General features: G+C 33.9%; 4 protein-coding genes across 4 annotated transcripts; all 4 read left to right on the forward strand.

The window, feature by feature from the left end:
* Positions 1–445: 445 nt before the first annotated feature.
* On the forward strand, positions 446–6,795 carry LOC110026017 (zinc finger A20 and AN1 domain-containing stress-associated protein 9-like). The gene is made up of 2 exons (XM_020726757.1): positions 446–1,026; positions 6,779–6,795. Exon 1 carries the CDS (start codon positions 573–575, stop codon positions 1,017–1,019), a length of 447 nt encoding a protein of 148 aa, XP_020582416.1. The 5' UTR covers positions 446–572; the 3' UTR covers positions 1,020–1,026; positions 6,779–6,795.
* A 3,448-nt stretch (positions 6,796–10,243) lies between these two features.
* On the forward strand, positions 10,244–14,280 carry LOC110026037. The gene is made up of 3 exons (XM_020726788.1): positions 10,244–10,440; positions 11,519–12,150; positions 13,821–14,280. The coding sequence occupies exons 2-3, from the start codon at positions 11,612–11,614 to the stop codon at positions 13,888–13,890; spliced, it is 609 nt and encodes a 202-aa protein (XP_020582447.1). The 5' UTR covers positions 10,244–10,440; positions 11,519–11,611; the 3' UTR covers positions 13,891–14,280.
* Positions 14,281–15,390: 1,110 nt separating this feature from the next.
* Positions 15,391–23,636, forward strand: LOC110025985 (light-harvesting complex-like protein OHP2, chloroplastic). Its single transcript, XM_020726704.1, has 2 exons — positions 15,391–15,902; positions 23,339–23,636. Exons 1-2 carry the CDS (start codon positions 15,535–15,537, stop codon positions 23,451–23,453), a joined length of 483 nt encoding a protein of 160 aa, XP_020582363.1. The 5' UTR covers positions 15,391–15,534; the 3' UTR covers positions 23,454–23,636.
* A 1,591-nt stretch (positions 23,637–25,227) lies between these two features.
* On the forward strand, positions 25,228–26,077 carry LOC110026052. The gene has a single exon (XM_020726823.1). The coding sequence runs from the start codon at positions 25,287–25,289 to the stop codon at positions 25,659–25,661; it is 375 nt and encodes a 124-aa protein (XP_020582482.1). The 5' UTR covers positions 25,228–25,286; the 3' UTR covers positions 25,662–26,077.
* The last annotated feature ends 508 nt before the right edge of the window (positions 26,078–26,585 follow it).

Here is a 26,585-nt window from a genome sequence, read left to right on the forward strand (position 1 = left end):
TATATATATATATATATATATGTATATATGTATGATCCTCATTATCATGCCAATTTGACAATAACATATAAATTAAAATTTCATAAATATCAAACGCCATAAATATCGTGAGTTATAAAAAAAGGTGGCGACCACTCGAACATCGATCTCACCGTCCAATGCCACCGTCCATGACTGATGTACGGCGGATCTACTCTCACGTCCCTCCCACCCCCTGATTTTCCCTCACCATCCACTTCTACTGACCCTACATCTAATACCCCGGGCAGCTACCCTGTGCCCGGAATCCCCAGAAGGTACCGTAAGGAGTCGTCATCATCCGACGGCTCTCCGTCGCCCATGGAACCCAACAGTTCCGATCACTGACCGTCCATTCAATTTTCTTCCCCTCAAAAAAAAAAAAAAAATGCCGATAAAGGGAGCCTTCTCACCACCAAAGGTATAGATCGATCTTTGCTGGGATTCGACGCATATCGATCGATCGCCCCGATCAATCACGTTATGGTTGGCTTCTCTGCTTACTGCGATCGATTAGGGTTTGAATCCGAGGAGTGATTAATCTGTGGACTGAAATGGAGCAAGAGAGCAAGAAGCGAGAGGGGAAGGAGAGAGAGTTCCACTCAGCTAACTCTCCTATCTTCTGCGCCAATAACTGTGGCTTCTTCGGATGCTCAACTACGAGCAATCTCTGCTCAAAGTGCTATCGCGAAGCGTTTCTTAGCAAGTCGAAGACCTCGATTGAAACGATCATTGCGCCAGCTGTCGCTGAGGCGGAGGTCGAGGATCGTGATGTGGTGGAGACTGTTAATATGTCGGGAAAGAAGCCGGCCAATCGGTGCGGTTCCTGCAACAAAAAGGTGGGCCTGATGGGATTTAAGTGCCGCTGCGGAGATGTGTTTTGTTCTGTTCATCTGTACTCCGAGAAGCACAATTGCGTGTTTGATTACAAGGGAGCTGGGCAGGACGCGATTGCGAAGGCGAATCCTGTCGTGAAGGCGGATAAAGTGGATAAGATCTGAGCGTCTGGTATGTTTTTTCTGCATTGAAATTTTCATCATTTCTTGAATTTTAAAACGGTGGAAAGATAAAAGAGAAGAGTTGTCCCTTTCCGTCATGATTTGATTGTATTGGTTTATGGGGTTTGTTCTGTGTGTTTATGTTTTAGGAGATGGGTTGGGAGCTTTTGATTAAACTTCTCAAGTTTGCATTTAGTACTGAATCTTAAGGAAAACATATACAGGCCAAAATTATCGCTTGATTTTCTTGCTTCAGGGTAGAAGTTGTGTGTTTCCCTCTCTCTCCCTCGCTCTCTTTCTCTCTCTCTCTTTGGATAAATTTAGTGTGATTGTGTAATTACTTACATGTTAAGCAGGATTATGTAATGTTAAAATGTTGTAATATGTATAAAGGACGATTTTCATTGGCATAAATTGTTCTTAAACAGATGCGATAATGGGGTGATTGATAAAAATTGTGGGCTAATTTAGTTGCTTGCAATGAGAAAATATCATTAAAAGCTACACATTCCTTATGTATTTACATACATAGCACATAAACATTCATAATTACATGCATTCCACTCGCATCTTTAATATCACATAAAAGTTAACACTATCATTATCTTCTTAAAAGTAAAATACACTTTTTAATGCATGTATTTATGACACCAAGGTGCTATAAATGAAAATAGCAAACTTTATGTTTTAAATATGTAAAATAAGTATGAATTGTGTGGTATGTATTTGACTTTCCCAACTGATTGGACCAATATTCACTCATTTTGTGTAATATGTTGACACACACACTCGCACATATAATAATTGTCACTTTTGAGAGAGATGTTACGTACGGAGTTCGTATGCATTTAGACATTGTACACGGAATCTGCATGAATACAGACTCCGCACATTATAATTTTTCCACTTTTGAGCGTGCCAAAACGTTAGTTAAATATAATTAATAAGAATGAGGGGTTTTTGCATGCATAGAACTTAATAGTTGGTATGTACTTATGCTGCACCTGAAAGTTCATATTTACATATGCAACATGCAAAATTCCCTAAAACCCATAGAAATAACGCTCCTTTGTTAAGTCTTCTTTCTTTGTTTTTGCTCGACATCCCAAATTCTGGTTGTGTCGTATGCTCGCTGTCTCCCGTGAGCACCACTCGCCATCTCCCATGAACACCACTCGCCATCTCCCATGAGCGCCATCTCGCGTAATCAGAAAGCAGTAAACCCAATATTAGATGATATTGCCATCTCCCACGAGCGCCACCTCGCGTAATCAGAAGGCAGTAAACCAAATGTTAGATGGTATCAGAATCAATGCAGTCTAAAACATAGTAACTTATAGTGATAAGAAACTCTTGCCTAAAGCATTATGTACAAAAACACATACAAGCTGTTGAATGATGAAAAACTAGATTCAAAAACCATAAAATTATATGCGCTTACAATTTTACTCTGCACCACCCAACCATTGTTTAAGTATAGAAACTCAAATCATATGTGCTAAACCAATCCCCAAATTATCCCTAATTTTTATTTTTCAAGCACAGATGTATTATGATTGATGTAGATGATGAAGTTACTGGGAAGGAGGAAGAATTTAAATCACTCTAAGAAATTGAAAAAGAGAATAAGCCTCCGAAAAGCCATGAGGCAGATCTCTTGGATCCATCCCCCAACTTCTATTACCACCATTCCTTTCAAATTTATATTTTCATACATGCAAAATGCTAAAATCTTTAAGATTACATAAAAAATATCACTATTATTTACTTTAAAAAAGTGAAATACATATTCACATGAATGAGTTTATGACACCACTGTTTGAGGAGTGTAAATATGAAATTTTAATTTAGATATGTAAATACATAAGAATTGTGTGGTATGTATGTAAATTTGCCAAAAAATTATCTTTAATTTTCTGGTGTTCCTGTATGGCTATATATAGTGTTTTCCTTAAATCTAAGGTGGCAAGAGCTATTCTCTAATCTCAAGTTTCACTACTACATGTCAATCGGTGAATTATGAGAGTTAGCCTCTCAGTGAGTCAACTCAGACTTAACTCGATAAATGACTCGAATCAAGCCCGATAAACTTAACGAGCTAAACTTGGCCCGGTTTCAATTTAACTCATGAGTTTGTGAGCGAACACACTTCAAAAAATATTCACATAAGTAAATATTTAAATATGTAGTTATTAAAATTGTTTAGAGTAGACAATATGCCAACTGCATTTTACTTTAGCAAGGTGAGAGGACTGACGATGGCTTCTGCACACAGGGCTCAAGAGCGCTTTTTTTTTTTTTTGAGGTTTTACATGCATGCCATTTATTTCCTATGTTTTACATATCTAACACCTAGACTTCAATTTTTACATATATAACCCTGCTCACGCATGAAAGGTGTATTTCACTTTTTAGTACTTACAATGGTTGTAGTAATGATATGACATGAAAGAAATATGAGTTTGAACTTGGCTGGAGAAGCAGAATATCTTATATATGTGAAGGCATAGTGAGAAAATATATATATGATAAGCTGCCTATATAATTTATAAAATTTTATTTCTTATATGTTTTTTTTAATTTATAGATTATAAATTTTTGTTAATAATAAAATATACAAAAAAAGGGTTATAATTTATCAAAAATGATAAGCTAAGAAGAAAAGAAAGTAGGGGCATTTATAATTCTTATGATTGCAAACCTAGCACCTAAATATTCATATTTACATGCATACCCACACTAATACTTGGTAAAACAGAGCAAAAGAGAACCTACCTTAATATTAGGACGTTCATCTGCACCATAGCAACAGGTAAGACGATTCATGTTTTATTAAATAATAATAATAATAATAATAATAATAAAAGGATGAAGGGCCCAACTGAAATAATCTCTAGCACACCTACTCTTAAAACATTATCAAGACTAAAAAAAAATCAAATTATTAGATTTTTGAGCTAAAGCTCTGATAAAAAAAATTGAAGCGATTTGCATCTGTACATTTATATGTGACGAAGCATACGATTGATTTTGTGGGTTAGAAGGCCCAATTTTTTTTTTTTTTTTTTTTGTAAAAAGCTCGGCTATTTTTGCCTTCTGAGTTTACTTACCAGAGTGGCTCGCCGAGCTCACTTATTGATGTGATTGTCGAGCTCTCCACAAATCGTAAATATGAAAGACATAACTCAAGGACAAACGTATGTCTGTGTCTATTTAAGAGTCGCTTGACATTCATGGCTCTATCTTCTCGCTAGGAAATTATGGGTGTGCATTTTATTGTACGGTTTATATTTTTTTGTTTCTTTTTCTCCACTGGTTGGGGGACAAAGATGAAGGATCACGAGGAACATGGATATAGGTTATGTCTCTCGCCAAAGGCTAAGAATTGAGCCTTGGGGAAGGGACTTCCAACCCATTCTCTCCTTATTTAGTACTCCTCTCAAAATAAGATCTATTTCGGATTATATGAGTCCGCGAACTATACGGGACTCTATGTCTCAAAATAAGTCAATATCATTAAAAAAAGTATTACTTTTTCACTAAACCAACCCCCATGCACTAGACCTAAGGGCAAAAAAGCTCCAAAACTAACTACAACAATATGCAAACCAGTGCCACTATATTCTCCATTAATATCCATTTCAGAAGATATATATCGCCATCAACATATACGAGCGAAGTCTCGAAGATTAAAAACTCATAGATATAAATAAATGTGTCAAATTGGGTTCACAAGTCCTAATCGAGTCATACTCGACCCATTCCTTCTTGACATAGATTTTACTTGAATATCAAACGAACCAAAAATGTGTTCGGGAAACATACCCAAGACATAGAACTTTATGTAGAGAGAATCAAGAAAGAAAGTTTAGTTAAGAAACACATAAATGTGTAACATTTATTCAAGGTATAAGTCTCATATTTATAGAGATAGACCTCAATCTTGTAAAGTTAGAGATTGATCCTCTTATCATCAACTTTCAGAGGGGCTTTTTAGTAATTACAATGATATTTGGTTATACTAAGATAGACGAATTGATGTCGGTTTATGAGGGGTTCGTCGCTCGTTCGTCTTGCCTTAACTCTATCGATATTTGACTCGAAATTTAACAATATGTCGATCAGTTTTAAGGTCGATCGTCTTCCAGTGGGAAATCTTCTGACACATCCTTTCAATCAATCGATCTAAACACCTCATTTGCAAGAATAATCCGTCAATAGTTAAAAGAAATAATTGAATAACATTCTTGCACAATAATGAATTCCTCTAGATTTAGGTGCCCATACCACTATAAATAAGTCATGGGATATGGAAAGTTTGTGCCTTCTCCTCTCCTTCTTTTTCCTTCAATTTTCCTTCTTTTCCTCTCCTTATCTGCTACTATGTCTAGCGGAGGAGAACAGTCTCTTGACAGGGACGCCCTTCCCAAGTGACATGCGGATTAAGACCCGCAAACCAGACGCGAAGCGAAAGCCGACGAGTGATGTCTCTGTAGGGGAAGCAAGCAAGAAGAGGGTTGTGTTGAAACCAGGAACCGAAGAGTGTCAGGAGCGAGTCGGGTCTTCGAGTTTCCTTACGAGCTCGTCGTAGGAGCTGCAGAGTAGGCTGGAAGTTGTTCTAACGTTCGCCTTACGGGGCACCCGTTGAAGGTAAATGTTCATGTCGGGAGGAGAAAGAATGTTTCTTCAGGTTGTCATAGGGGTTGTGGTTCCATAAGAACGCCTTGAGGGGTCGTTGGTCAAAGCTGAGACATGGTTTCAACCGATAAAGAGCGGCTTTTCCTCCGAGGTGAGGGGCTAAGGAAAGTTGGTAATGATGTTTTTTTCTTACACCATACCCAAATGGGGGCGAATTTTGGGTATGTAGTTTAATTTGTTATGTGTGTCTCTTTCCCTAGTGCCGTTACTGAAGTCTTGAATATTGATTCTGTATCGATAGATACTGATGTCGGTCCCATAAATGATGTGACCTTTGTTGATGAAGTCACCCCGGAGGGAGTGGACATTGTGGAACGGGGCGCTACGGGGTAAAGTGTTATGGAGCAGGGGGTCGAGCAGAGTTGCTGAGGAGCAGGGCGCTGAGAAGATGTGTGTTGAGTAGCGTAGGATGGAGGGAAACTTTTCCCTCGACGGGGCGAGAGTGTGGGTTGCTAAGTTTTTTTCGGCGTTGCGAGGGAAGAGGAAACTAACGGGGGGCGCAGGGTGTCCTCCGACTTCATAGTGGGTCGTCTTGCTGACATGGAGGAGTGTTTCCTTCGCTTTATGGGCTATCCTCAAGGGGATAGTGACAAAAGAATTACTGAAGTTTTGAAGGGCGTTGACCGACTAGAGAAGGAAGTTGTTGCACTTTGGGGAGAGGTGGGGGGGGTGCGGGGATGCTTGTCGTTCGTTGGGAGGTGGCGCGCCTATGTTGGAATTGTCGTTTGTTAGAGAGGCCTATCTATTGAAATGTTGAACTGAGGAAGGGCTCATCTATACTCAAATACAATCATGAACTCAAGCAAGCTTTCTACATGGATTCTTGAACATAGCCCACTTATTAAAGTGTTGAACTAAGCCCACATGCCAAAATGGTCTAACTAGCCCTGGACTAACTAGTTGTTGTAGAAGATCATCATTACATGAGAGTACATATGTTCATCCTTATTTATGATGTCACGTGACATCCGTGTTATCATCTATTCATCAATATACCATGGAGAACATAATACTTTACGGGATGTAATTTTATTTTTATTTTTATTTATATTTTTCTTATGCAGTGAGAAAAGATGAATCAGTGGGGTACTAAACCAAAAACCCTTCCTCCAAACCATTATCTCTTTTCTCTAGATTGGGAAAGAAAGCAAAAATACGGACTCCGACAGCACAATCACCATCTTCTTTCACACTTTCCATCTAAAATACGATCTTTCTGTGTTATATAAATTCACGGACGATACGAGACCCTGCATTCTAAAAGAAAATTGAAGAGTTTAATAATTATTTGCTTAAAAGCAAAGTGGAGTCCACAGCAAGAAGAACATATAGGAATTCTTTAGGGCAACATGCGAAGAAAGGCAACATCTATTGCAGCTGAAAAAGAGGATGGCACGTCTCATCATCAGCCGTCCAAGCCGTGGGACCCACATGATCAATCCTATGGGCCAACTTATCAAAACACCCCCTTCTTGCGGGGTTGCGAGGGATGATCTCAGCCGTCGGCTTGCAGCACCTTCTTTATTTATAAATATGATAAATTTATGAGGAAAAATATTTTTTTCTATCGTCTAATTAGGGCTGCGAATGAATAAAACATTTAACAAATTACGCTTGACTAGCTATATTAGAGCTCGTTTATAATACTTGTTTGATTAGCCAATTAAATGAGGTTAAATACCCTGAAGAGCTTATTGCTTAATTAATTTAAAGCTCATTAAGAGACTTAATTATTGCTCTATATAAACTTCGATTAAGGCACAATATTAAAGAAATAATAAACTTGAAAAGATGTAGGTTGCATAAGATAAATCTCATTTATTAAGGGTCTGTTTGGAGCAACTGTAATTGTTTGAACATGCAGTTTCACCTGTCAAAGTTGTTGCAGAAAAAATTGATGTTCAAAATGCTATAGAGCTATTACAAATTTACTTTATTATTAAAAAATCAGATCAATATTTTCTCGCAACCACCACACTTAGGCTATGTATTGCATGTTCTTATTTGTTAATTTACATACATATCACACAATTCATCTGCATTTACATAACACACACCTAAAATTATATTTATACATTCATATCACCCATTATGATTTAAAGGATTTGAACGGTATAAATATAAAAGGTAAAGTTTAGGTGTTTAGATATATAAATACATAGGATTTAGTTGGTGTGTATGTAAATGCCCCTTTCAACTATCAACATGATTCAGCTTATGTCATAGTTTAGCCAAAACTCCAAGGTTGTTGCTATATCTAGTGCTGAAAGAGTTTATTAGCTCATCAAATAGGTAATATTTTAGTAGCCACAACTGAAAAGCTGAGAAGTTGCAGCTGTCCCAAACAGGCCCTTAGTCGGTTCAAATTTCAAAACTTATTTTGCTATCACAACTTTTTGAAAAATACACAAAATACAGTTCCGTCAAATACTTGAAAGTACAGTGCGACGACTCTCCTTTGCCCCCAAACGAAGCCTAAATTTATTCAATTAAAATCTCATTTGCTAAAATCAATAAACTAAGCTTGATAAGACTCTGCCAAATTTTTTTTCAACAGAGCCTCTAAAATGAAATCTTTTTTACATGAGAACAAATAATTATTAAAATGAATATATTTTTTACATGTAAATTTTATGGTGACAAGTTTTCAATAGAAATTAAGAAATTGAAAAAACTCACTACTAGGCAACATAATAAATCAAGGTAACTTTGTAAATACTTGAAAGTGTCGACCAGTTGCACCCTAATAGAACATCACTAATAATAATACTCTCCAATAACAATCATTATAGGAAACACGCCTCAAACATAGCCACACAATAAACTATTATAAGAAGAAAGATAGATTTACATATATACCAGTTAATTCCTATGTATTATATATTCATTTTTTATTTTCCCTTTTTAAAAATTAATATAAAAGAGATTTTTATGTGATATGAAAGATTTGGAAGGATATAAATGTAAAAATTAAATTGCGATGATTCCTCAACCAAAAAAACTTGGTGGTTGAGCAGAAACAATATCTAACACCTGAAGTTTATTTATTTTTACATTTATACCACACAAAAAATTCATATTATTTAAAAAAAAAATACACTATTTTATCTGTTATACTTTTTACATTTATACCACTCAACTGTTTCATATCACACCTTTACATGCATGGGAAAGGTGGCATATATGTAAAAATTGATTTCTAGATGATAGATACATAAATTCATAAAAATTTGGTGCTATTTATGTAAATCTACATATTTTTTATTTTTTTTGTGAGTTTAAATTAATTCTTTTATCATATTCGTTATTGTTGAAGTGCATGATATTGTGGATATCGACATGACTACAAATATATGGACATGCGAAATTTGCTAGCTTTTTATTAAAAATAAATTATTAAAGTATAAACGTTCAATTATAAAAAATGAAGGAATGAAATAATATATTCAAAAAACAAATATTCCTTTTAAGGGAAATTTACATAAATGCCACAATTGTTATATATTTATATATCTAACACCCTAAGGTTTGATATCAGCATTTGCAATTTCTTAGTGTTAAAATTTGCATGAAATTGTGTAATCCATTTTTAAAAAGTTAATAATAGTGATGTTTTTTATGTAATGTAAGAAATTTGAGGGTTATATGTGTAAATGTTGAATATGTTCTTGAGTCACACCCAAAAAAATAGATAGATGATGAGATAGGAGAGAGAAAAAAAATATAACACAATAATGAATGGTAGAACAAATATTTGATTAGTCTTTACTAGAGAAATGATTCCCTATTTGCAGAGAGAGGGTACAATATTCATAATCACATGTTTGCCCATGGTTACATGATTTTTTTGGTATTTTTACGAATGAGTCAATGGCTTAGTTGCCATATTGCTAGGTCGGCTAAGATCAGCAGGTCTTGGTTCGACAAGGTTTGTTTGTCTAACTATGTTGAGTTAGGGATGTCGTTGGCTCTCGATGATCTTGGATTATGCTGGATTTGAATCAACCGACTTTATTCTCTTGGTTGATTCCTTTAATCTTATTGTTGACTATCGACTCCTAGATGATGAACTTTCATACTTTCGGGGAGAGAGTGAATTACCATAATCCAATAGATAGTTCACTCATTGACAAAAGGATCATTTTGAGTCTTAATGGAGCATGTTGTGGCAAACTCTCAACCTCTTAATGAAGAATATTGAAGACACTTATCATATACTTAGCGGTGCTAGGGTAAAAGTTGAACTAATGTCATCTCTCGACTCAATATATCTTGTTCTTTGGTTCGAATGACCTGTGTCTGGTCAGCTTTGAGTCCCGATCCAGGTGATATGCATTTGGTAAATCAAGTTCATTGATCTTTCGGCGATGGGACTTTTGGTCTTTCTTTGTTGGGCCCTCGTTATTTTAGCTCATTGAATTTTCTCCTTGGTGCTGACAGATGTATGTTATACAGTAAATATTAAAGTTTAGGAGTTAGATCTCTAAAAATATTAGAAGTGTGAGGTACGTAAGTAAATACCCCACTTTCTTCGAATATGTCGCTGGTGTAGTTCTCAAGTGATTTCCCGTAATTCTCAGCTTTGTCGCCATGTTCTTCGTGCTTGGCCGGGCTTTCACATTCGGAGTAGGAGCGGCAGATCTCGGTGCCGGCGGCATAAGGAAGAGTGTGCATTGATGTTCAATTCAATTTTGTATTGCTATTGACTCCTGAAGAGTTCTTCTAGGTTAGATTTCAGGATCCCTCTGCGATTTTCGCACTTTTGTTTACTCAGATCTTTACAGCTATTATTATCTTTTCGTATCCGTTGTCTGCGATATTTTTCGGCGCGGAAACCTTTCTTTGATTGCGTAGATGACGAGGAATGTAATTTTTGTATCTTATTCTTGGATTTATTTTCCTTTATTTCCGAATGTCGGGTTGGCTGTTTCGCACTGCGTTCTCTTGATTTCCGTGGATTGTTGATATTTCATCTGGAGGTGTTTCCTATTTTAAAGTTTTTATAGTTGGATTGTTGGTAAGAGCGCATTAGAAAGGGAGGAGGAACCAGAATGGGGGCTTTGAATCCTTTGCATTTAATTCCGATTTGCTCGGGTTTATTTTGTTTTATTTGAATTCTGTAAGTTGGAGGAACTCACTTTTGAATTGGTTTAGATTAGTAATTTTTGGCTAATGACACAATTGAATGAAACTGCAATTCAGAGATTGATTTTTTTTTGTCTGTTTATGTGAATATGAAGTCTGTTTATTGGTTGTTGTGTTCTTTCCCGTTTGTTGTTGAATAATTTATATTGTACTATTTTTTTTTTTTTAATTTTGCATGCAATTATCAGGATCATGTCTCCTTAAATTTGTTTTTCCTTGTCAGCTGATCTATTAGAATTGCTCTTAGAACAACTAAAAGATTTATTGTGCCCTATGTAAAAGAAGTATTTTATGACATGTAAATTAGTTAAAATTTAAGCTTTTATTTTCCGCCAGACATGACATAGGCATTGGAGAAAATTTGGGCCTATCAAAATTTGTTTAGGATGGATTTTAAGTTTGTTGGATTGAGATTGGTTCATATATATTAAAAATCAAACAATTCTTGTATTGTATTACAATCATTTGCTAAATATTACAATCATTTGCTAAAGCATGATTCATTTCAAAATTTCAAACTTTGGTTTTCTATTCTTGCATCCAACCATTTACATCCTGGTGCATGTTATATCAATATTGTATGATTTATGGTTTATGATGATTAGAAAAATAAATATATTTTCTGCTCTCTTTTCGATATCATGCTCATTCTGTTACAGTCAAGGAACCAAGATTGAAGAACACAAAAGGCTTATTCTAATCCATCAAATCAATGTAGCTGCTTTCTTACTCAGCACGGAAGAGCAGAGGCGATGCTATTTGCCGTCGAAGGCGGAGGCTTTTTCTCTTCATCAGCGAAAGGTTATAGCAAGGGTCTTGCCCTTCTGCTCCTCAGCCAAAGAAATGAAGAAAAACCTATAAAAATAACAGCTTTGAGTCAGTATAAGCCGGTCAAACAGGAAGGCGTCGAAGATTTTCAGCTGGCTTCAAGAAAAAGTAGAGTGCCTTACCGATGCGCTTCCTTTATCCGTTTTGGTTGTGCCTCCTCCGAATCCGATAATTCATCTCCTCTGAAAGTCGGTCCAGTTCGGCAGCCGGAAAATTCAAAATCTTCTTTAGCTTCTGATGAAAATGTCTATAGTTCTAGTAATGAAAATGTTAGTTACAATGAGAGAAAATCTTGTCTCAAGAGCTCTCTGAAAAGGCCTTCAGATAATGATTCTGTAGTAGGTAGGATTGTGAAAGAATCAACTGAAGGAGAGTCCAGATCAGGTATTATGGTCGGGCGAAAGGTTCAATGGACAGATGCGAGTGGAAGAGAGCTTTTTCAGATAAGAGAGTTTGAATGCAGGTACCACTTATCCTTGGCGTGATATTTTAATAAAAAATTAACAAGATTATAATTAAATTAAGGTTGTTCCAATGATTCTACAAGTCATAGTAGTGCTTGATATCCTTATGCTTTGAGAATTTTCATATTTTTTTTATTGGAATTGTTGATTTCTGTTCCTTTTTTGAGTGGCATATCTACCTTGTTTATAGGTTCCATAGACACTCTGTTTTTTTAGTTATTGGGATTGTGTTTCTTGTTTGTTGTTTTAGTACATAACACAGCATACAGCTTTGATACTTCTCTTTTAGTTTCTTTATTGAAGGTAACCATTATATGAACCATTGGAGCTGGATTTTATTGTAAATCCAAATTAGTAAATCGTGGAGGCGATGAATTTTGAGAACTGTTTGACATGATAAGATGTTAATTATGGTTTTCGGGGCCGTTTGGGATCAGTTTTGTTTTTTGCTTTTCTGTTTTATTCTTTTGGTTTTGTTTTGTTAGTATTTTCTTTTGAAATAAAACATGTTTGTTATGTTGAAAATAAATCAACTTGTTTTAGAAACAGCCAAACATATTTTAAATTTTTATAAAGCAAGTTATTTTGTTTAAAAGAAGGAGCATTTACATATATAGCACACAATTCCTATGTGTTTATATCTTTCATCTAAACTTTCATGTTACACATATAGCACCATTAACACTTTTTAAAAGCTATATAAACCTTTTCCTAAAAGAGAAAAAGGTGGTATTTAGCTTTTAAAAAGCGGTAATAGTGCTATATGTGTAACATGTAAAAGCTAAGTACACTTTTTCATGCAAAGGTTTAAAGCACCAAATTACTGTGAATGTAAATATGAAAGTTTAGGTTTGCGAAATGTAAATGTAAATTTCCCTGAAAAAAAACATGTGCAAAATACATCAAACAAACTCTTTTAACAACAAAATTTTAAAAAATATATAAAACAATAAAAGACAAAATGAATTCCTAACAGGCCCTCAGTAAATTATTTGATAGAGATTTTCAAGATTTAAGGTTTATTTGAAGGAGAAGAAGAGGCATTTTGAATATATGTGATGTAGAACTCTTAAATCCTACTTCCGCTGGGATTTACCAAAACCGAGTTCTAGCCTAAAAATGGGAGGAATTATGATTTAAGAAGCTAGTAGGATTTATGTGGCTCACAATAGTAGTTACCATGATTTAACTTAAGTTTTGATTAAACCTTTCCCCTTTGAAGAATTAGATGTTAATTAGAGCAATAAAATTGATTATTTTCACTTCCAACCAATTTAAAATAACATTTTTTATTCATGCGCTGCCGATGTCGGTCTGACTCCAATAGGATCAAGTATGTATCCTAAGTGTAAATTCTTTATAGGTTACACGATGACTCGATTATGCCCTTAGAAAAGGTGAACTTTTTCACATATATATTAGGGGCATTTACATGCATATCAGACAATTCCTATGTATATACACGTACACCTAAGCATTGAAATTTACATGCATACCACTCAAATATTTACAAGGTATTACAAGGGTAGATATCAAACTTTGGGTTTTAGATATGTAAATACATAAGAATTTAGTGGTATGTATGTCTATGCCTCTATATATTAATGTTACAATTATTCTATATGCTCATTGTACTCACAATCTCATTTCATTTCATTTGATATGACAGCGGCGATGATGCTTCGGATTGCGAATATGAGAACAGAAGGCATAAAAAGTGCTTTTGTGTCATTCAATAGACATCGGATTCTTTAGAGCCATCATCAGTCCATAAACCAAAATCCAAACATGGATTCTCCATCTAAACTTCTGCACTGCTCTTTCATTCAGGTCTCTGTTCTCCTCAGCTGCGGCTATAGTAACAGCAGAAGCACTTTTCATGTTCTTCAAACATTCAGAACCTGCTTTGAGAAAAAAAAAAAAAATCAAAATTTTTGGTCTAAGCTTTCTATCCATACCTGCATTTTTTTTTTTGTGTAGTGGTATTATTGTATTTTTTGCTTTAAAATGTGTGCTGCATTGTTCAGGTATGTAGATTTGTCTTATATCATTTTGCTCATCATTGGTGAGCTTTATGTTGCCGTGTAGTTTTCTGCAATCACACTTCCTGCAGGATTTGCAGTTTCATTTTTATTTAATTTATGTCCTTTTTTCTCTTATAAAGTATGCTTGTATGAAAAAAATAAAGGAAGATTTACATGCATACAACACAATTCCTATGTATTTACATATCCAACACCTAAACTTTATAGGCGTCAGATATGTAAATACATAGAAAATGGGTGATTTGTCTGTAAATGCCACCTTGTATAGGTTGATTAATGAAATCGAGTGTAATGTTATTATAAATGTTGATCCATGCAAAATAATCGTTTGATTAATTATATTATTTATTGAATAACTTATTCTTAACCATAGTTAATTATATATATATTTTTGCCCGAAATTCTTGATTTTTCTTATTCAGCTTTGATGGCCTCAAATCCTCTCTAGTTATTTTGTTCTGAAATCTGAATTATTCCAAGAAATCCACAAAAAAAAATTAATACTTCATTTCAATTTTGGGATTATAAATCACTGGATTTAAGTAATTTTCTTATTTTTTTGAGAAATTTTAATATATAACATGGTTCTTATCTATGTATGTATTTAAAATTTAAATATTCAAATATTTATATTTATAATATATTCATCTTATAAAATTATACATGAAAAGTTTTATTTTATTCTTAAATTTGAATAATATTGATATTAAAAATTTATGTGTTATGGATAAAAAAACCCTAAACCCTAAGAATTACATGATATGTATATAAGCTGCCAGATTTTGCATTTCGCCCAATTATATTGTATTTACATAATTAACATCTTAACTATGATTTTTATATTCCTAATGTCCAAATTTTTTATATCATGTAAAAAAATTCATAAATGCCAAAATAGTATATGAGTTTATTTTAGTTCTAATTTATATAAAAGTTAAATTTGTTGGACTATTTCAATTTTCAGCCCTTATTTTAAAATAATTTAAGACTATTTTGACATTTATATGAATTTTGGGATTGAAATCATCTCATATAAATTTACAAGGACTATTATGATGCTGAAAATTAGCATAAGTAAAACTTCAATTATGTAAAAAGATAAATTTAGGTATTGCACATATTAATTCGTAGGAATTAAGCACACATGTAAATCTTTCTATATATATATATATAACAGAAGCCAATATATGAAGAACTCCCTGCAAAACTTGGCTATATGATATCCACTCCTTCTCGATCAAAATTCATTCCTTTTTTTTTCTGGAGAAGCATTCGTAGTTTTTCTTTTGGAAGGAGGGCCAAAAAAATATAATTTTGGGGAGAAATCAGAGCGCAAAAATGTCTATAGCTTCCACAATTCCTTGCATCAAAATCAAAATCTCCCCCCCTCCTTCACCAAAATTTTGTTCCCCGAAGCCCAATTTTACAGTTCGGAGTTCCAACGCAGAAGGTCCTTTGAGAAGACCGGCGGCTCCTTCACTCTCTCCTCCTCCTGTTTCTAGTGCTCCCTCACTCTCTCCTCCTCCATCCCTATCACACTCTCCTCCAGCGAAGCAGGTGGCGGAGGTGAAGGGGGTTGTGACGCTGGAGTTTCAGAGGAAGATGGCTAAGGAGCTGCAGGAGTACTTTCGGCAGAAGAAATTAGAAGAGGCTGACCAAGGTCCCTTCTTTGGATTCTTGGGGAAGAACGAGATCACAAATGGGAGGTAATTTCGTAAACCTTATTTATTTATTATTATTTTTAGTTCTGCTGTGAGTTTGGATGTGGAAATTGTGAAGGTTTAAGGGTAATTTTTATGGGCTGTTGCGTAATTGTAGGGCTTAGTTCAAGTATAGATTCACGGAATCCTGAACACTCTTTGGCTTATCTGCTATTAAATTCAGCTATGTTCATCATTTTTTCAGGCTTTAAGGTTTAAGAATATTTGATAGAGATAGAGGAATGGCAAAACTATAAATTGCTAATTTAGAAATTTTTATATGAGAGAATATTTGAGTAGCTTATATTGGATATAATGTGGTGAAAATACCTACTTGGTGGTTTGGCATATACAATGGTGTGGAGAAGATGAATTAATAAGAAGAGTACATGAATTTAATGACGAGTTTTAAGAGAAACGAGGAATATTAGATCGAAAGTGCTGAAATGAGTGAAAAAAAATTGAGTTTAGTCCCATGTTTGTTGGTTAAAATATTTGTTAATGTGCAAATAGTAGTAATTGACTCACAATTGTAGTCATAAGCTTTTGAAATGAAATTGGATTTGACCTTTGATATGATAAACCAATTTTGCTACCTCTTTTATCCATACTTACAAAATGATTTCTTTGATAGAAGTTGTGTAAAATTAATTTACACTTTGAGCAAAATGATTTGAATGAAGGGAGTCTAAGGATTCATAAAGCTTATCCAAAATGGTTAGAATAAGGCTATTGATGATGATAGAGATGTTGAAGCTAGTTTTGTTGTTTGTGGTGCTTAATTGGAGAAGGATGGTGTGGATGCAAGACATTGTAGCAAAAATGCAAGACACTCTTTGTATTGCTCATGACAATAATTTTTTTTTTCTTTTTTTTTTTGTTGCTGCAAAAAAAAAAATGCTTTATTGTTTTCTTATAGAAGAGAAAAACATTTTATGATTTAGTATTATTTTTTGGGCAAATTCTACAAAATTGTCTTATAACCTTATCATAGATTTGCACTAAACATCATTAACAATTCTTTCCATACTTAATATTTGTTTGGATAGCTTGTTCCCATGCAAAAAACCTTTGTAATCATTTGAGATAAGGCTAAGGATGATGAAAAAAGGAGAAGTTTTTTTGTCGTGCTTCATAGGAAAAGGAAGTTAGGTGTATGAATTACAATTATGGCAAGGGCATACAGTAAAGATAAAATGGACAAACATTTACTTTTCTTTAGCCAAAGCCTTTTGTTTTTCAAATACTGTTTTCATAGCTGTTTTCTCTGAAAAAAAAAAAGTTATAATCTATGAAAGCGTCTTGCATTTTTCGTACAATTGCATTGCATTTTCATCAAAATTTTCTTAGAATCTTGTGATAAAAAATATTTCTTACTAAATATATGTTTGGGTAGCGTGCTAATCTGCACCCAAACAACCCCTATTCTTGAGGTTTAGTGGCTTCAAGTATGCACACAATTTAATCCCATTTTCAATCAAACACTTATTGTGGGTGGGTAAAAATTAATTTTGGGGTTAAGTTTTTAAAAAGCATTATTTTCCAAAAATTAAAATATGTTGCTCAACCAAAGGAACAACAATGTCTAAATTGAAACCATTGTTTTTTAACTCTATGCAAAACTTGCCCATCTCTTGTTCACCCCTTATTGATCAATATTCATTTCTCATCTCTTAAGAAACTTTCTTACTTTCTTAAAAAAAACCATAAAAAATCCTAAAGTTTTGGAAAAAATTAGAGCATCAAAATGCTAATAATTTCTACCATTCCTTCCATCAAAATTAAAATTTCCCCTTCTCTGTCTAGTGCTCCAAAGATGAAGGGCCTCTAAAAAAACAATCGGCTACTTTTGTCTCTTTTCTTTATATTAGTACTAATTTTTTCTCCCTCCATCCCTATCACTTGCTCCTCCAACGAAGCCAATGGCACCATTCAAAGATGCTTAGGAGCCGTTTGGTTTGCTAAAAATGAAATGCAATGTAAAAGATTTAGAAAATACTATGATTATAATGTATTTGAAATACTTTCGAGTTATTTAGTTCACTGTAAAATAAACTTAAGATTTTATATTTTTTTGATTGGTTTGAAGTAAATCGAAAACTAGGTATTTACATAGGCAAAAGGTAGTGGGTTGGCGGCGGCGGGCGAGGGCTTTTGGCGGGCGGTGAGCAATGGCGGGCGTAGGCAATGGCTGGTGGCAAGTGGCTGGCAGCAGTGAGGGGCGGTAGGCTGCGGCGAACAACAGGCGAAGGGCAATGGGCGGCAAGCGACGGCTGATGCGGCGGTTGATGCGGCGATTTGGCTATATGATCTAATTCAAATTCAGTCAAATCAACCAAATTATAAATTCATCTAAAATGAACTATGGTGTAAACTTCAAAATTATTAAAACTTCAGATTGTATTTATAAATGTTCATATCAAATACAAAATTTTCTCAAATCCTTGCAAATGATTTACAACACACCACTAATTCACTCAACCAAACAACCCCTCAAGTGTTTGGCTATATCGGTGAGTGAAGTGGAGTAGAGATGGCTAAAGTCGCGTGTGTATTTTGATACACACACACACACACACACACACACACTTACTTGGCGGGGTGTAGCATTGATTATTAAGGACTCTCATCTGAGCCTCTGACTTCCATTGCACTTGGGTTGGGCACTGGCTTATCGTCTCCTCAGGTTGGGAGAGTGAACGTCGTAATTTGTGTTAAAAGGGATTCGCACCCGCGGCCCTCGATAATATATATATATATATAATGTGAGTATTGCATATTGGATATTAGTGACTAACAAGATTTTCAAATTTTTTGTTGTCCTCTACAAAGTTGGTATAGAAGAAAAAAATATAACATACAAGGCATTCAATAAGTGATTTGCTCAATCAGATTTATCATTATAAATTCAAAAAAAAAAATGTACTCCTAATTTATGAATATTTCCAATTATTCTAACTAATTATACTTATTTATAGTCATAATTTATAGGAATAATTGATATAAAAAATGTGTAATTTAATGCATGCAAATCGTGTTGATATCTTCGCTCAAATTAGTTTGGTTTATCAAAAAACATTAATTTACCCACAAAAAGCTGAGGTCTACAACATGATAGTTATCAAATTTTTTTACTTTTATCGGTATGTCTACAATATGATTGTTTGCAGGAATATAGGGAAGAAAATCAAATGAGTATTGAAATCTTCCCGAATTGAATGACACTCAAATTCAATATGTTTTGTTCATTTATGATAAATTTGATGGCACCAATACCGTCTGCATCTAGATAATGGGATTATTATGAGAAAAGCCAAATTCAAATAAATTGTCAACAAAGTCGAATAAATCTTTAAATATGTTGTAGACATTGTGCGGCATTCATGCTTGGTAGATGAATTGGACATGCATTGTTATTTATTACGTTTTCATGATATCAATGAGTTGTCAATAAACATATACCAGCTTGTGATTGAGTGTTGGCTATCAGGACACGCAAACTAATTCACATCTCTATATCACACAAGATGAAGAGAACCAAATAGAAAGCATAACTCACAACTAGGTATCCTTACATGATATTCAATGCTTCGATGAATGACATCAAAATGTTGGTGTCGAGGATTTTGTTTAGATTTATTATTTGTTGAATGATAAATAAAATATCTTGTTGAGTATTTGTCAAAATTTTCAAGTTATGTGCCAGTCTCAAAGTTGTGAGAAGAGGAAGGAAGTCGTTTTTGTCAGTCTAATACTTTGAATATACTTTTAAAGGACCGTTCGCAAAAAAAAAAAAAAATTAGTTTTTTGTATAATTATGTTTGTTCAAGAATGTACTAGAGACATTAGTATGAAGTTTCAAATTTGAGAAGTAAATATGGAATATGGCATATAGATGACTAATTGAAGTTGAATATATATTATCGACATAAACTAGAGGAAGAGCAATCCCTCTTGGGAGTCCTGCAAGAGGGATTCTGCATAGGAATAGTGAAAAATATTTTTGGCTATATTTGAAGGCACAGGAGTGTGGTTGCCATGCCAATTCGTAGGGTGAGAGATTCTGGAGAAACATTTGGGAGCGGTGATTGAATTATTATTAGTAGGCTCTAGTGATGGGTTATTTTGGATATGTTGAGGAGGTGGATCAAGTTGCACGAGTCAAGCTACAGATCAATTTGCAAAGTTCATGTTGCAGATCATTTTGCACAAGCTGGGATGACAGTTTTGGCTTAGAAACTGGTAGAGTTGGATGTTTTTTTTTAACTAAGTTTTAATATTCTAGGACTAGAATTATGTGCATCAAAATTATCAAGGACATAGATTAATGAAGGATATACAAGTAGGTAATTGATATGCAAATACATGATGGTTTAACACATGCATATTGCACTTGATAATAAGTTATTGAAAATATATTTTTGGGAAATTTAGATACATTCCACGCACATTTTTATGTATTTAGATATCTAACATCTAAAGTTTAATATTTACTTTTATAACATTTTGGTTTCATAGCCTTACATGAAAAGATGTCATTCAGCTTTTAAAAAACGTTATTAATTGTGGTTTTTTTTTTTTTTTTTTGAAGAGTAAAGATTTGAGTGCTAAGTTTATAAACATGAAAATTGTGATGTTAGATATGTAAATACATAAGAATTGTGTGAAATATATGTAAAGCCTCCATATTTTTTGTTGCTTTGGGTATATGCAGTGGATTGAAGAAGACATATTAATAAGAAAAGTACATGAAATTGACGTTGAATGATTAAAAAGAATTAGTGCTGTTGGTTGAAAGTGTTAAAACATGTAAACATAGTGAGTTTAATCTCGCATCAATTAGCTAAAAAAATATTTTAGTGTAAAGATCCTAATAGTTTGCTCACTTATAGGATTAGCTTTTTCAGTGGAAACTGAATTTTACTATTGATGTTTGAGATCCACACCAACTAAAAAAGTCATAGCTTAGATAGAAGTTATGTCAACATTTGATTATGGGTATGAATCTTCAGGGCAAGGGTCATTGACTTCTTGAAGACTACTTTCTCCATTTATTAGTAGGATGTTGGATATGACTACATTAAACTCCTGTCTCGATAATGAAGACTACACACTTTCTCCTTCTTTAATTATAGATTTTATCTCTTTTATGAATTCATTTCTACTTGATGGTAGGGTTACTTGCATTAATATTCAATTGATGGCTTGTGATGGTGATATTTGCTCAAGGAATTTTTAACGATTCCTTAGAAAACTAAATTATATATATATATATATATATATATATTTTGTCGCTTACCCCGGCCTGCCGGTTGACATCCACGGTATAAGACCCCTCAGGTCAGTGGTTTGAATTCCCTCTGACACTGTTAACCTTAAAGAGGTGGTACTCAAATTGTTAGGCACGTTAGGGGTGGTAGGAGGCTTGTATAATAGTCTGAGAGAGAGAGAGAGAGAGAGAGAGAGAGAGAGAGAGAGAGAGAGAGAGAGAGAGAGAGAGACGAGTGGAGAATTTTTAGGTATATGCTCATATAATTAACTATACATTATATGCTATCTTGATTTTAAGCCTATAAAATTTTGATCAAATAAAGATCAATTATTTGGCTTTTGAGGCATGTTATTGTTTGTATGGACTTTATTTTATGCAGAGACTATGTCCATAATTTATTTTATGATATGTTAAAATAAAATAACACGCTCAAATATAAATAGGGTTACGGTTTCTAGTCTAAAGTGTTAGTTTTTAATTTACTCACATCTCATCTTGTGTGAATACAATGCTCTCTTTCTCGAAACTCTGCTTTAGACATGGGTATTCGCATTTCAAAAGATTCATGTATGCTTCTGATTAAATTTCTTCAATGATTTAACATGAAATCGGGATACGATAAATTTAATTTTTCACCCTGCAAATAGAATTTAGGAGTCTGTTAAAGCTGTTACATGTCAATGGTTTTCGATGATTCATAACTTCAGCTTGTCTAACTTTTTTCGTGTCATTATCATCTCATATAATCTCTATAATTACCAAATCTTTTAAAATGAAATCTCCTCTCTCTCTCAACGGCCATCGAGAAACTCTTTTATTTGTCCCCTTTTTATCAAATTTTCAAGCAGTCATGTACACAATGCAATTTTCAGTTTTGGGGCGATGGCGTTATGATAAATATAAAATTTCATCTGGTCTTCTCCTGCAACTTTTTTTCTCCTGCAACTTTTTTGTTGCTCTAGCGTCGCAAGAGATTGATTCTCTTTCTTTTCTAGATGAAAAGAAAACTGCTGCTATGGATGTTGTTATCTTCGTGCTTTCTTTTCGCAAAATTCGAAGATTTTTTTGCAAAAAATTTGGATTCTTACACAAACTTGTCTACATTGTTGAACTTCCAATGACATTAGGAGAATTTTTTGCAAAAAATAATTTAAGAAGATTCACATACATGCCACACTATTACTATGTATTTACATATCTAACACAAAATTTGATATTTACATTAATAAGACTTTACCCATCCATGAAAATGTGTATTTCAGTTTTAAATAGTTAGTAATAGTGGTATTGCATATGTCAGGTGAAAATTTTGAGTGTTAGATATGTAAAAATCAAAGTGTGGGTGTTACATTTGTAAATTCATAAGAATTATGTGGTATGTGTCAGTAAATGCCTCAAGAATTTAAAACTTTTGTTCCCTAGACCCAAACTTAAGGCTGCTTTGGCCAAGTACTTATCCCCATCATTCACTTCATTGGAGGCCTTTATTAAACTTCAACATATTCTCTGTTAGACTTTCACCAGCTGTTTGATACAAAATAGGGAATTTTACATACATAGCACGCAATTCTTATGTATTTACGTATCTCGCACCTAAACTTCCATATGTTTACACTCTTAACACTCAATTCTTTAATATCACATCAAAAATAGCACACTACTATCACTTTTTAAAAGTAAAATACACTTTTTTCATGCATTGCTTTAAAATACCAAGAGTGCTGTGTATGCATATATATGAAAGTCTAGTTGTGAGATATGTAAATACATAAGAATTGTGAGGTGCATATGTAATTTTCCCTTCATATTATTGTGATTTCTGCAATATTTTTGTTTTAGATCTCCACCCACCTGAAAATATCATCTAATATTTAACTCCTATGGTTTTCTTGCAATAAAACGCATTTAGTTTATTATTACCTGATCAATGTGTCAAAATAGTGACTTGACTATTTACATTTTTGCCCGAGTTTATAAAAGTGTGTTTACATTTTCAGCCCGTATTGAAAGAGTCTGGGGACTAATTGACATTTTTATATATCGTGGGGCTAAGATGACATACTGAAAAAAATCAAAAGGGCTATTTTGACGTTTTTCTCTTTATTAGCTTTCAGTGAATATCTGTAATGGGTTCAGGAACTTTCTGTGCATTATGATTAATGTTCTGCAGATGGGCAATGTTTGGCTTTGCTGTTGGGCTTCTAACTGAGTATGCCACAGGATCAGATCTTGTTCAGCAACTCAAAATCTTGCTCTCTAATTTTGGAGTTGTCGATTTGGATTGATCGTTGATTCTCGATCGAAACAGACGATTTTCGTCGAAGAATATATGTTTTAAGCCGAAGATATATAATGAGTAAGATTGCATACATCAACCCTCTAAATGAAAGAAATCTTTGTGCATTATTTGAATTCGGATTGATTGGATGCAGTTTTTCTCCTCTCTTTCTTCTTGTTGATTTTAACTATTTTGATTGTTCAAATGCGTGCGCTCAATTTGCTTTGAGATTTGTGTAACTTTATCAATTTTGTCTTTTTGTGGTGATTCACATACTTGCCACGCAATTCTTATGTATTTACATATCTAATATGTAAGCATTCATATCTACATGCAGCACACTAAAATGATACCATTATTATTTTCTTAAAAGTAAAGTATAAATTTTCATGAAAATAACGTATAAATTTATATGCATGAGTTAATGCCAACAATGTGTATGCGTAAATGTTATATTTTGGGTGTTAGATATGTAAATACATAAGAAATTTGTGGTATGCATGTAAATTTTCGCATCTTTTTTTTCTTTATTTTACATAAGAATTAATATTTATTTTCAGTTTTAAAGCGGATATATTTTATTTTACATTTTAGAATTTTTAGGTCTCATGAAATGTAATATGAGTGACATTATGAGTTGATTTGGAGTGGTTGTGTGGGGCACGTGTGAAAGTGAGACATGCGTTGATAAGATGGAAGAGTTGGCAACATGTAAGCAGTATAAGTTTGACTCATGTTTAAATGTTAATAATATTTAACAATTATAAATATAATTAGAAATGAGTTGATATAGTAAATGTACCCTAACAACTACCTTACAAGGCACAATTATTATGAAAAAGTAATTTTGGGAAAGAAGATTTACATACATATCACCTATTTTTTATATATTTACATAATGCAATGTCCAAACTTCGATTTTTACATTGATGTCATCTCACCTATGCATGACAACCTATAATTTTTTTTTAAAGTTAAAATAGTTATATTTTAGATGTGATGTGAAAGATTTCAATGATATAAATAAGAAAGCAACATGTAGGCGTTAGATATGAAAGATTTGAGTGGTATTACACTAAGAATGCAATACTTAGGTGTTAGTTATGTAGAACAAATTTATTCTCGTAACATATTTACTCATATAACAAAGTGGTTGAATTTTTTTACATTTATTGTATTTGGTATCATTTTTATTTAATGTAGGTTATAAGCCTAAAAAAAAAAATTATAGGATTAAACAATAATTTTAATGTAAAAATTTTATTATACACAGTGATGCGCCGTCAATAACATTTTATTATCAGACATGAATCTTATGATATTGCACGGATCTCGTGGCAATTTTTTTTGTAAGAAATACGCAAACGTCAACAGAAAGTCATCCATAATTATGATTTCAGTAAACTTATAATCAAACTAATCGGCTCGTCAAACTTATAGTTGCATTGTCTTTTCTTAATGTGTGATGAATCTTCTTACCATGTTAAGACGATAATTTGTTGCTCTATACCGCAAAATTTCTAGCAAGCATCACATAACATACAATATATGTGCGTAAAATGATAAATTTTAGCTATGAAATTATTAAATTTCTCATTTCAAAAAAAATCAGTCGGATAATGCAAATTGGTGAGATGAACCAAAAATGTCAACAATATCTTTATCCGTGTTAAATATAGAATTTTGACCGTTGTAAAAACTGAAAAAGAAAGCAGTAATCTCTATCGCAATTGATTAATAGCACCCTTCCACATGCTTATATACGCCGTTTAATCATCTTCCCTCCCCCATCTCCATTTCCCCCTTTCCCTCTTCTTCTTCTCCCACATCTCCTCCACAAATGGATCACATCACCAATCTCCAAAAACAGAGATCCCTCTCTTCCATCGCCGGCCTCTGGCTCGCCGCCGATCGCCGGAGAACCATTAACTGCGGCGGAGCCGGGGACTATGCCGAATTGTATCCCTCGAAGCGCTCCTCAACGCTGGGAAGGCTATTACAGTTGAAAAAACTATGGCGGAAGGTGATGAGGAAGAAGAGAAGAGTCTTCGATTCTTCTTCTCCGACGGCGGCCTCTAAGGTTTCTTATGATTTAGAGACATATGCACAGAACTTCGATGAAGGGGCGGCGGCCACGGAGCCGGAGAACTTATCGCGATCTTTCTCCGCCCGATTCGCGGCGCCGCCGGAACTGTTGAGGAGGATGGGTGGATGATATCTTTTGTGATTTGTTCCCTCTCTTTTTTGTCTTTTTTTTCCTTTTTTTTTTTTTTTCGGACTCTATTTTAAGAGAGATTATTACGTGCAGTGATAAGTATGTGCAGATTAATAGCATCCGTATATCCGGAGTACACTGTAACTACACTCCGAGCAGACCCATCTGCACATAATCTCTCTTTTTGTGTTGGATATCACTTTGAGCGAAGCAAGAAGATGAAAGTATAATTAAGAAATATTTCTATGTTAGTGATCTCTCTCTTTGAGAAAAATTTACGTACGTAAGACATACACAACGCTACGTATGTCTGGGAGGTTATTCAGAGGGTATTGGGGGGTTATATCTGCATTATACCCTTGTAAGATATCCGTAACCTATCTGTAACCTACAAAATCTATAGATATATGAAAACAGAAGCGTGAAACTTATTTGTAAGTTATCTTGGTTACAGGGAGGTTACATGGGGTATAACGCAGACATAACCTCTCAATATTCTAAAGAACCTTCGACGTATGCAGCGCTGCGTAAAATAAAGCTATGTAATGATAATTTTGGGAGAGTTGAGAGACTTCAATATGATAGATTTGGTAGTAAGTATGAGATTAGATTAATGATTCCTTTTGTATGGATGATAATTAAAGGCCTCTTTATAAAATTGGCTACATAGTTCATATATTCTTTAAAAGTAAATTGATATGAATTAGGAGTAATCTTTGCACGAGCAACTATGGCTTACAGTCGATTATTGAGTGAGTTTCAAATTAAGAGAGAGTACATACATTCGACGGCTCTTATGATGAGAACCCGTAGTTTTCATGCAAATTTTCAAGGGTAGTAGTTGAGTTCTTTAAATGATTATATGACTTTGCAAATCCTCTGATAAAAACGAATACTTACGATCGAATAAACTTGATCCCAACT

Source organism: Phalaenopsis equestris, unplaced genomic scaffold (genome assembly GCF_001263595.1).
Source record: "Phalaenopsis equestris unplaced genomic scaffold, ASM126359v1 Scaffold000347, whole genome shotgun sequence".
NCBI classification, from domain to species: domain Eukaryota; kingdom Viridiplantae; phylum Streptophyta; class Magnoliopsida; order Asparagales; family Orchidaceae; genus Phalaenopsis; species Phalaenopsis equestris.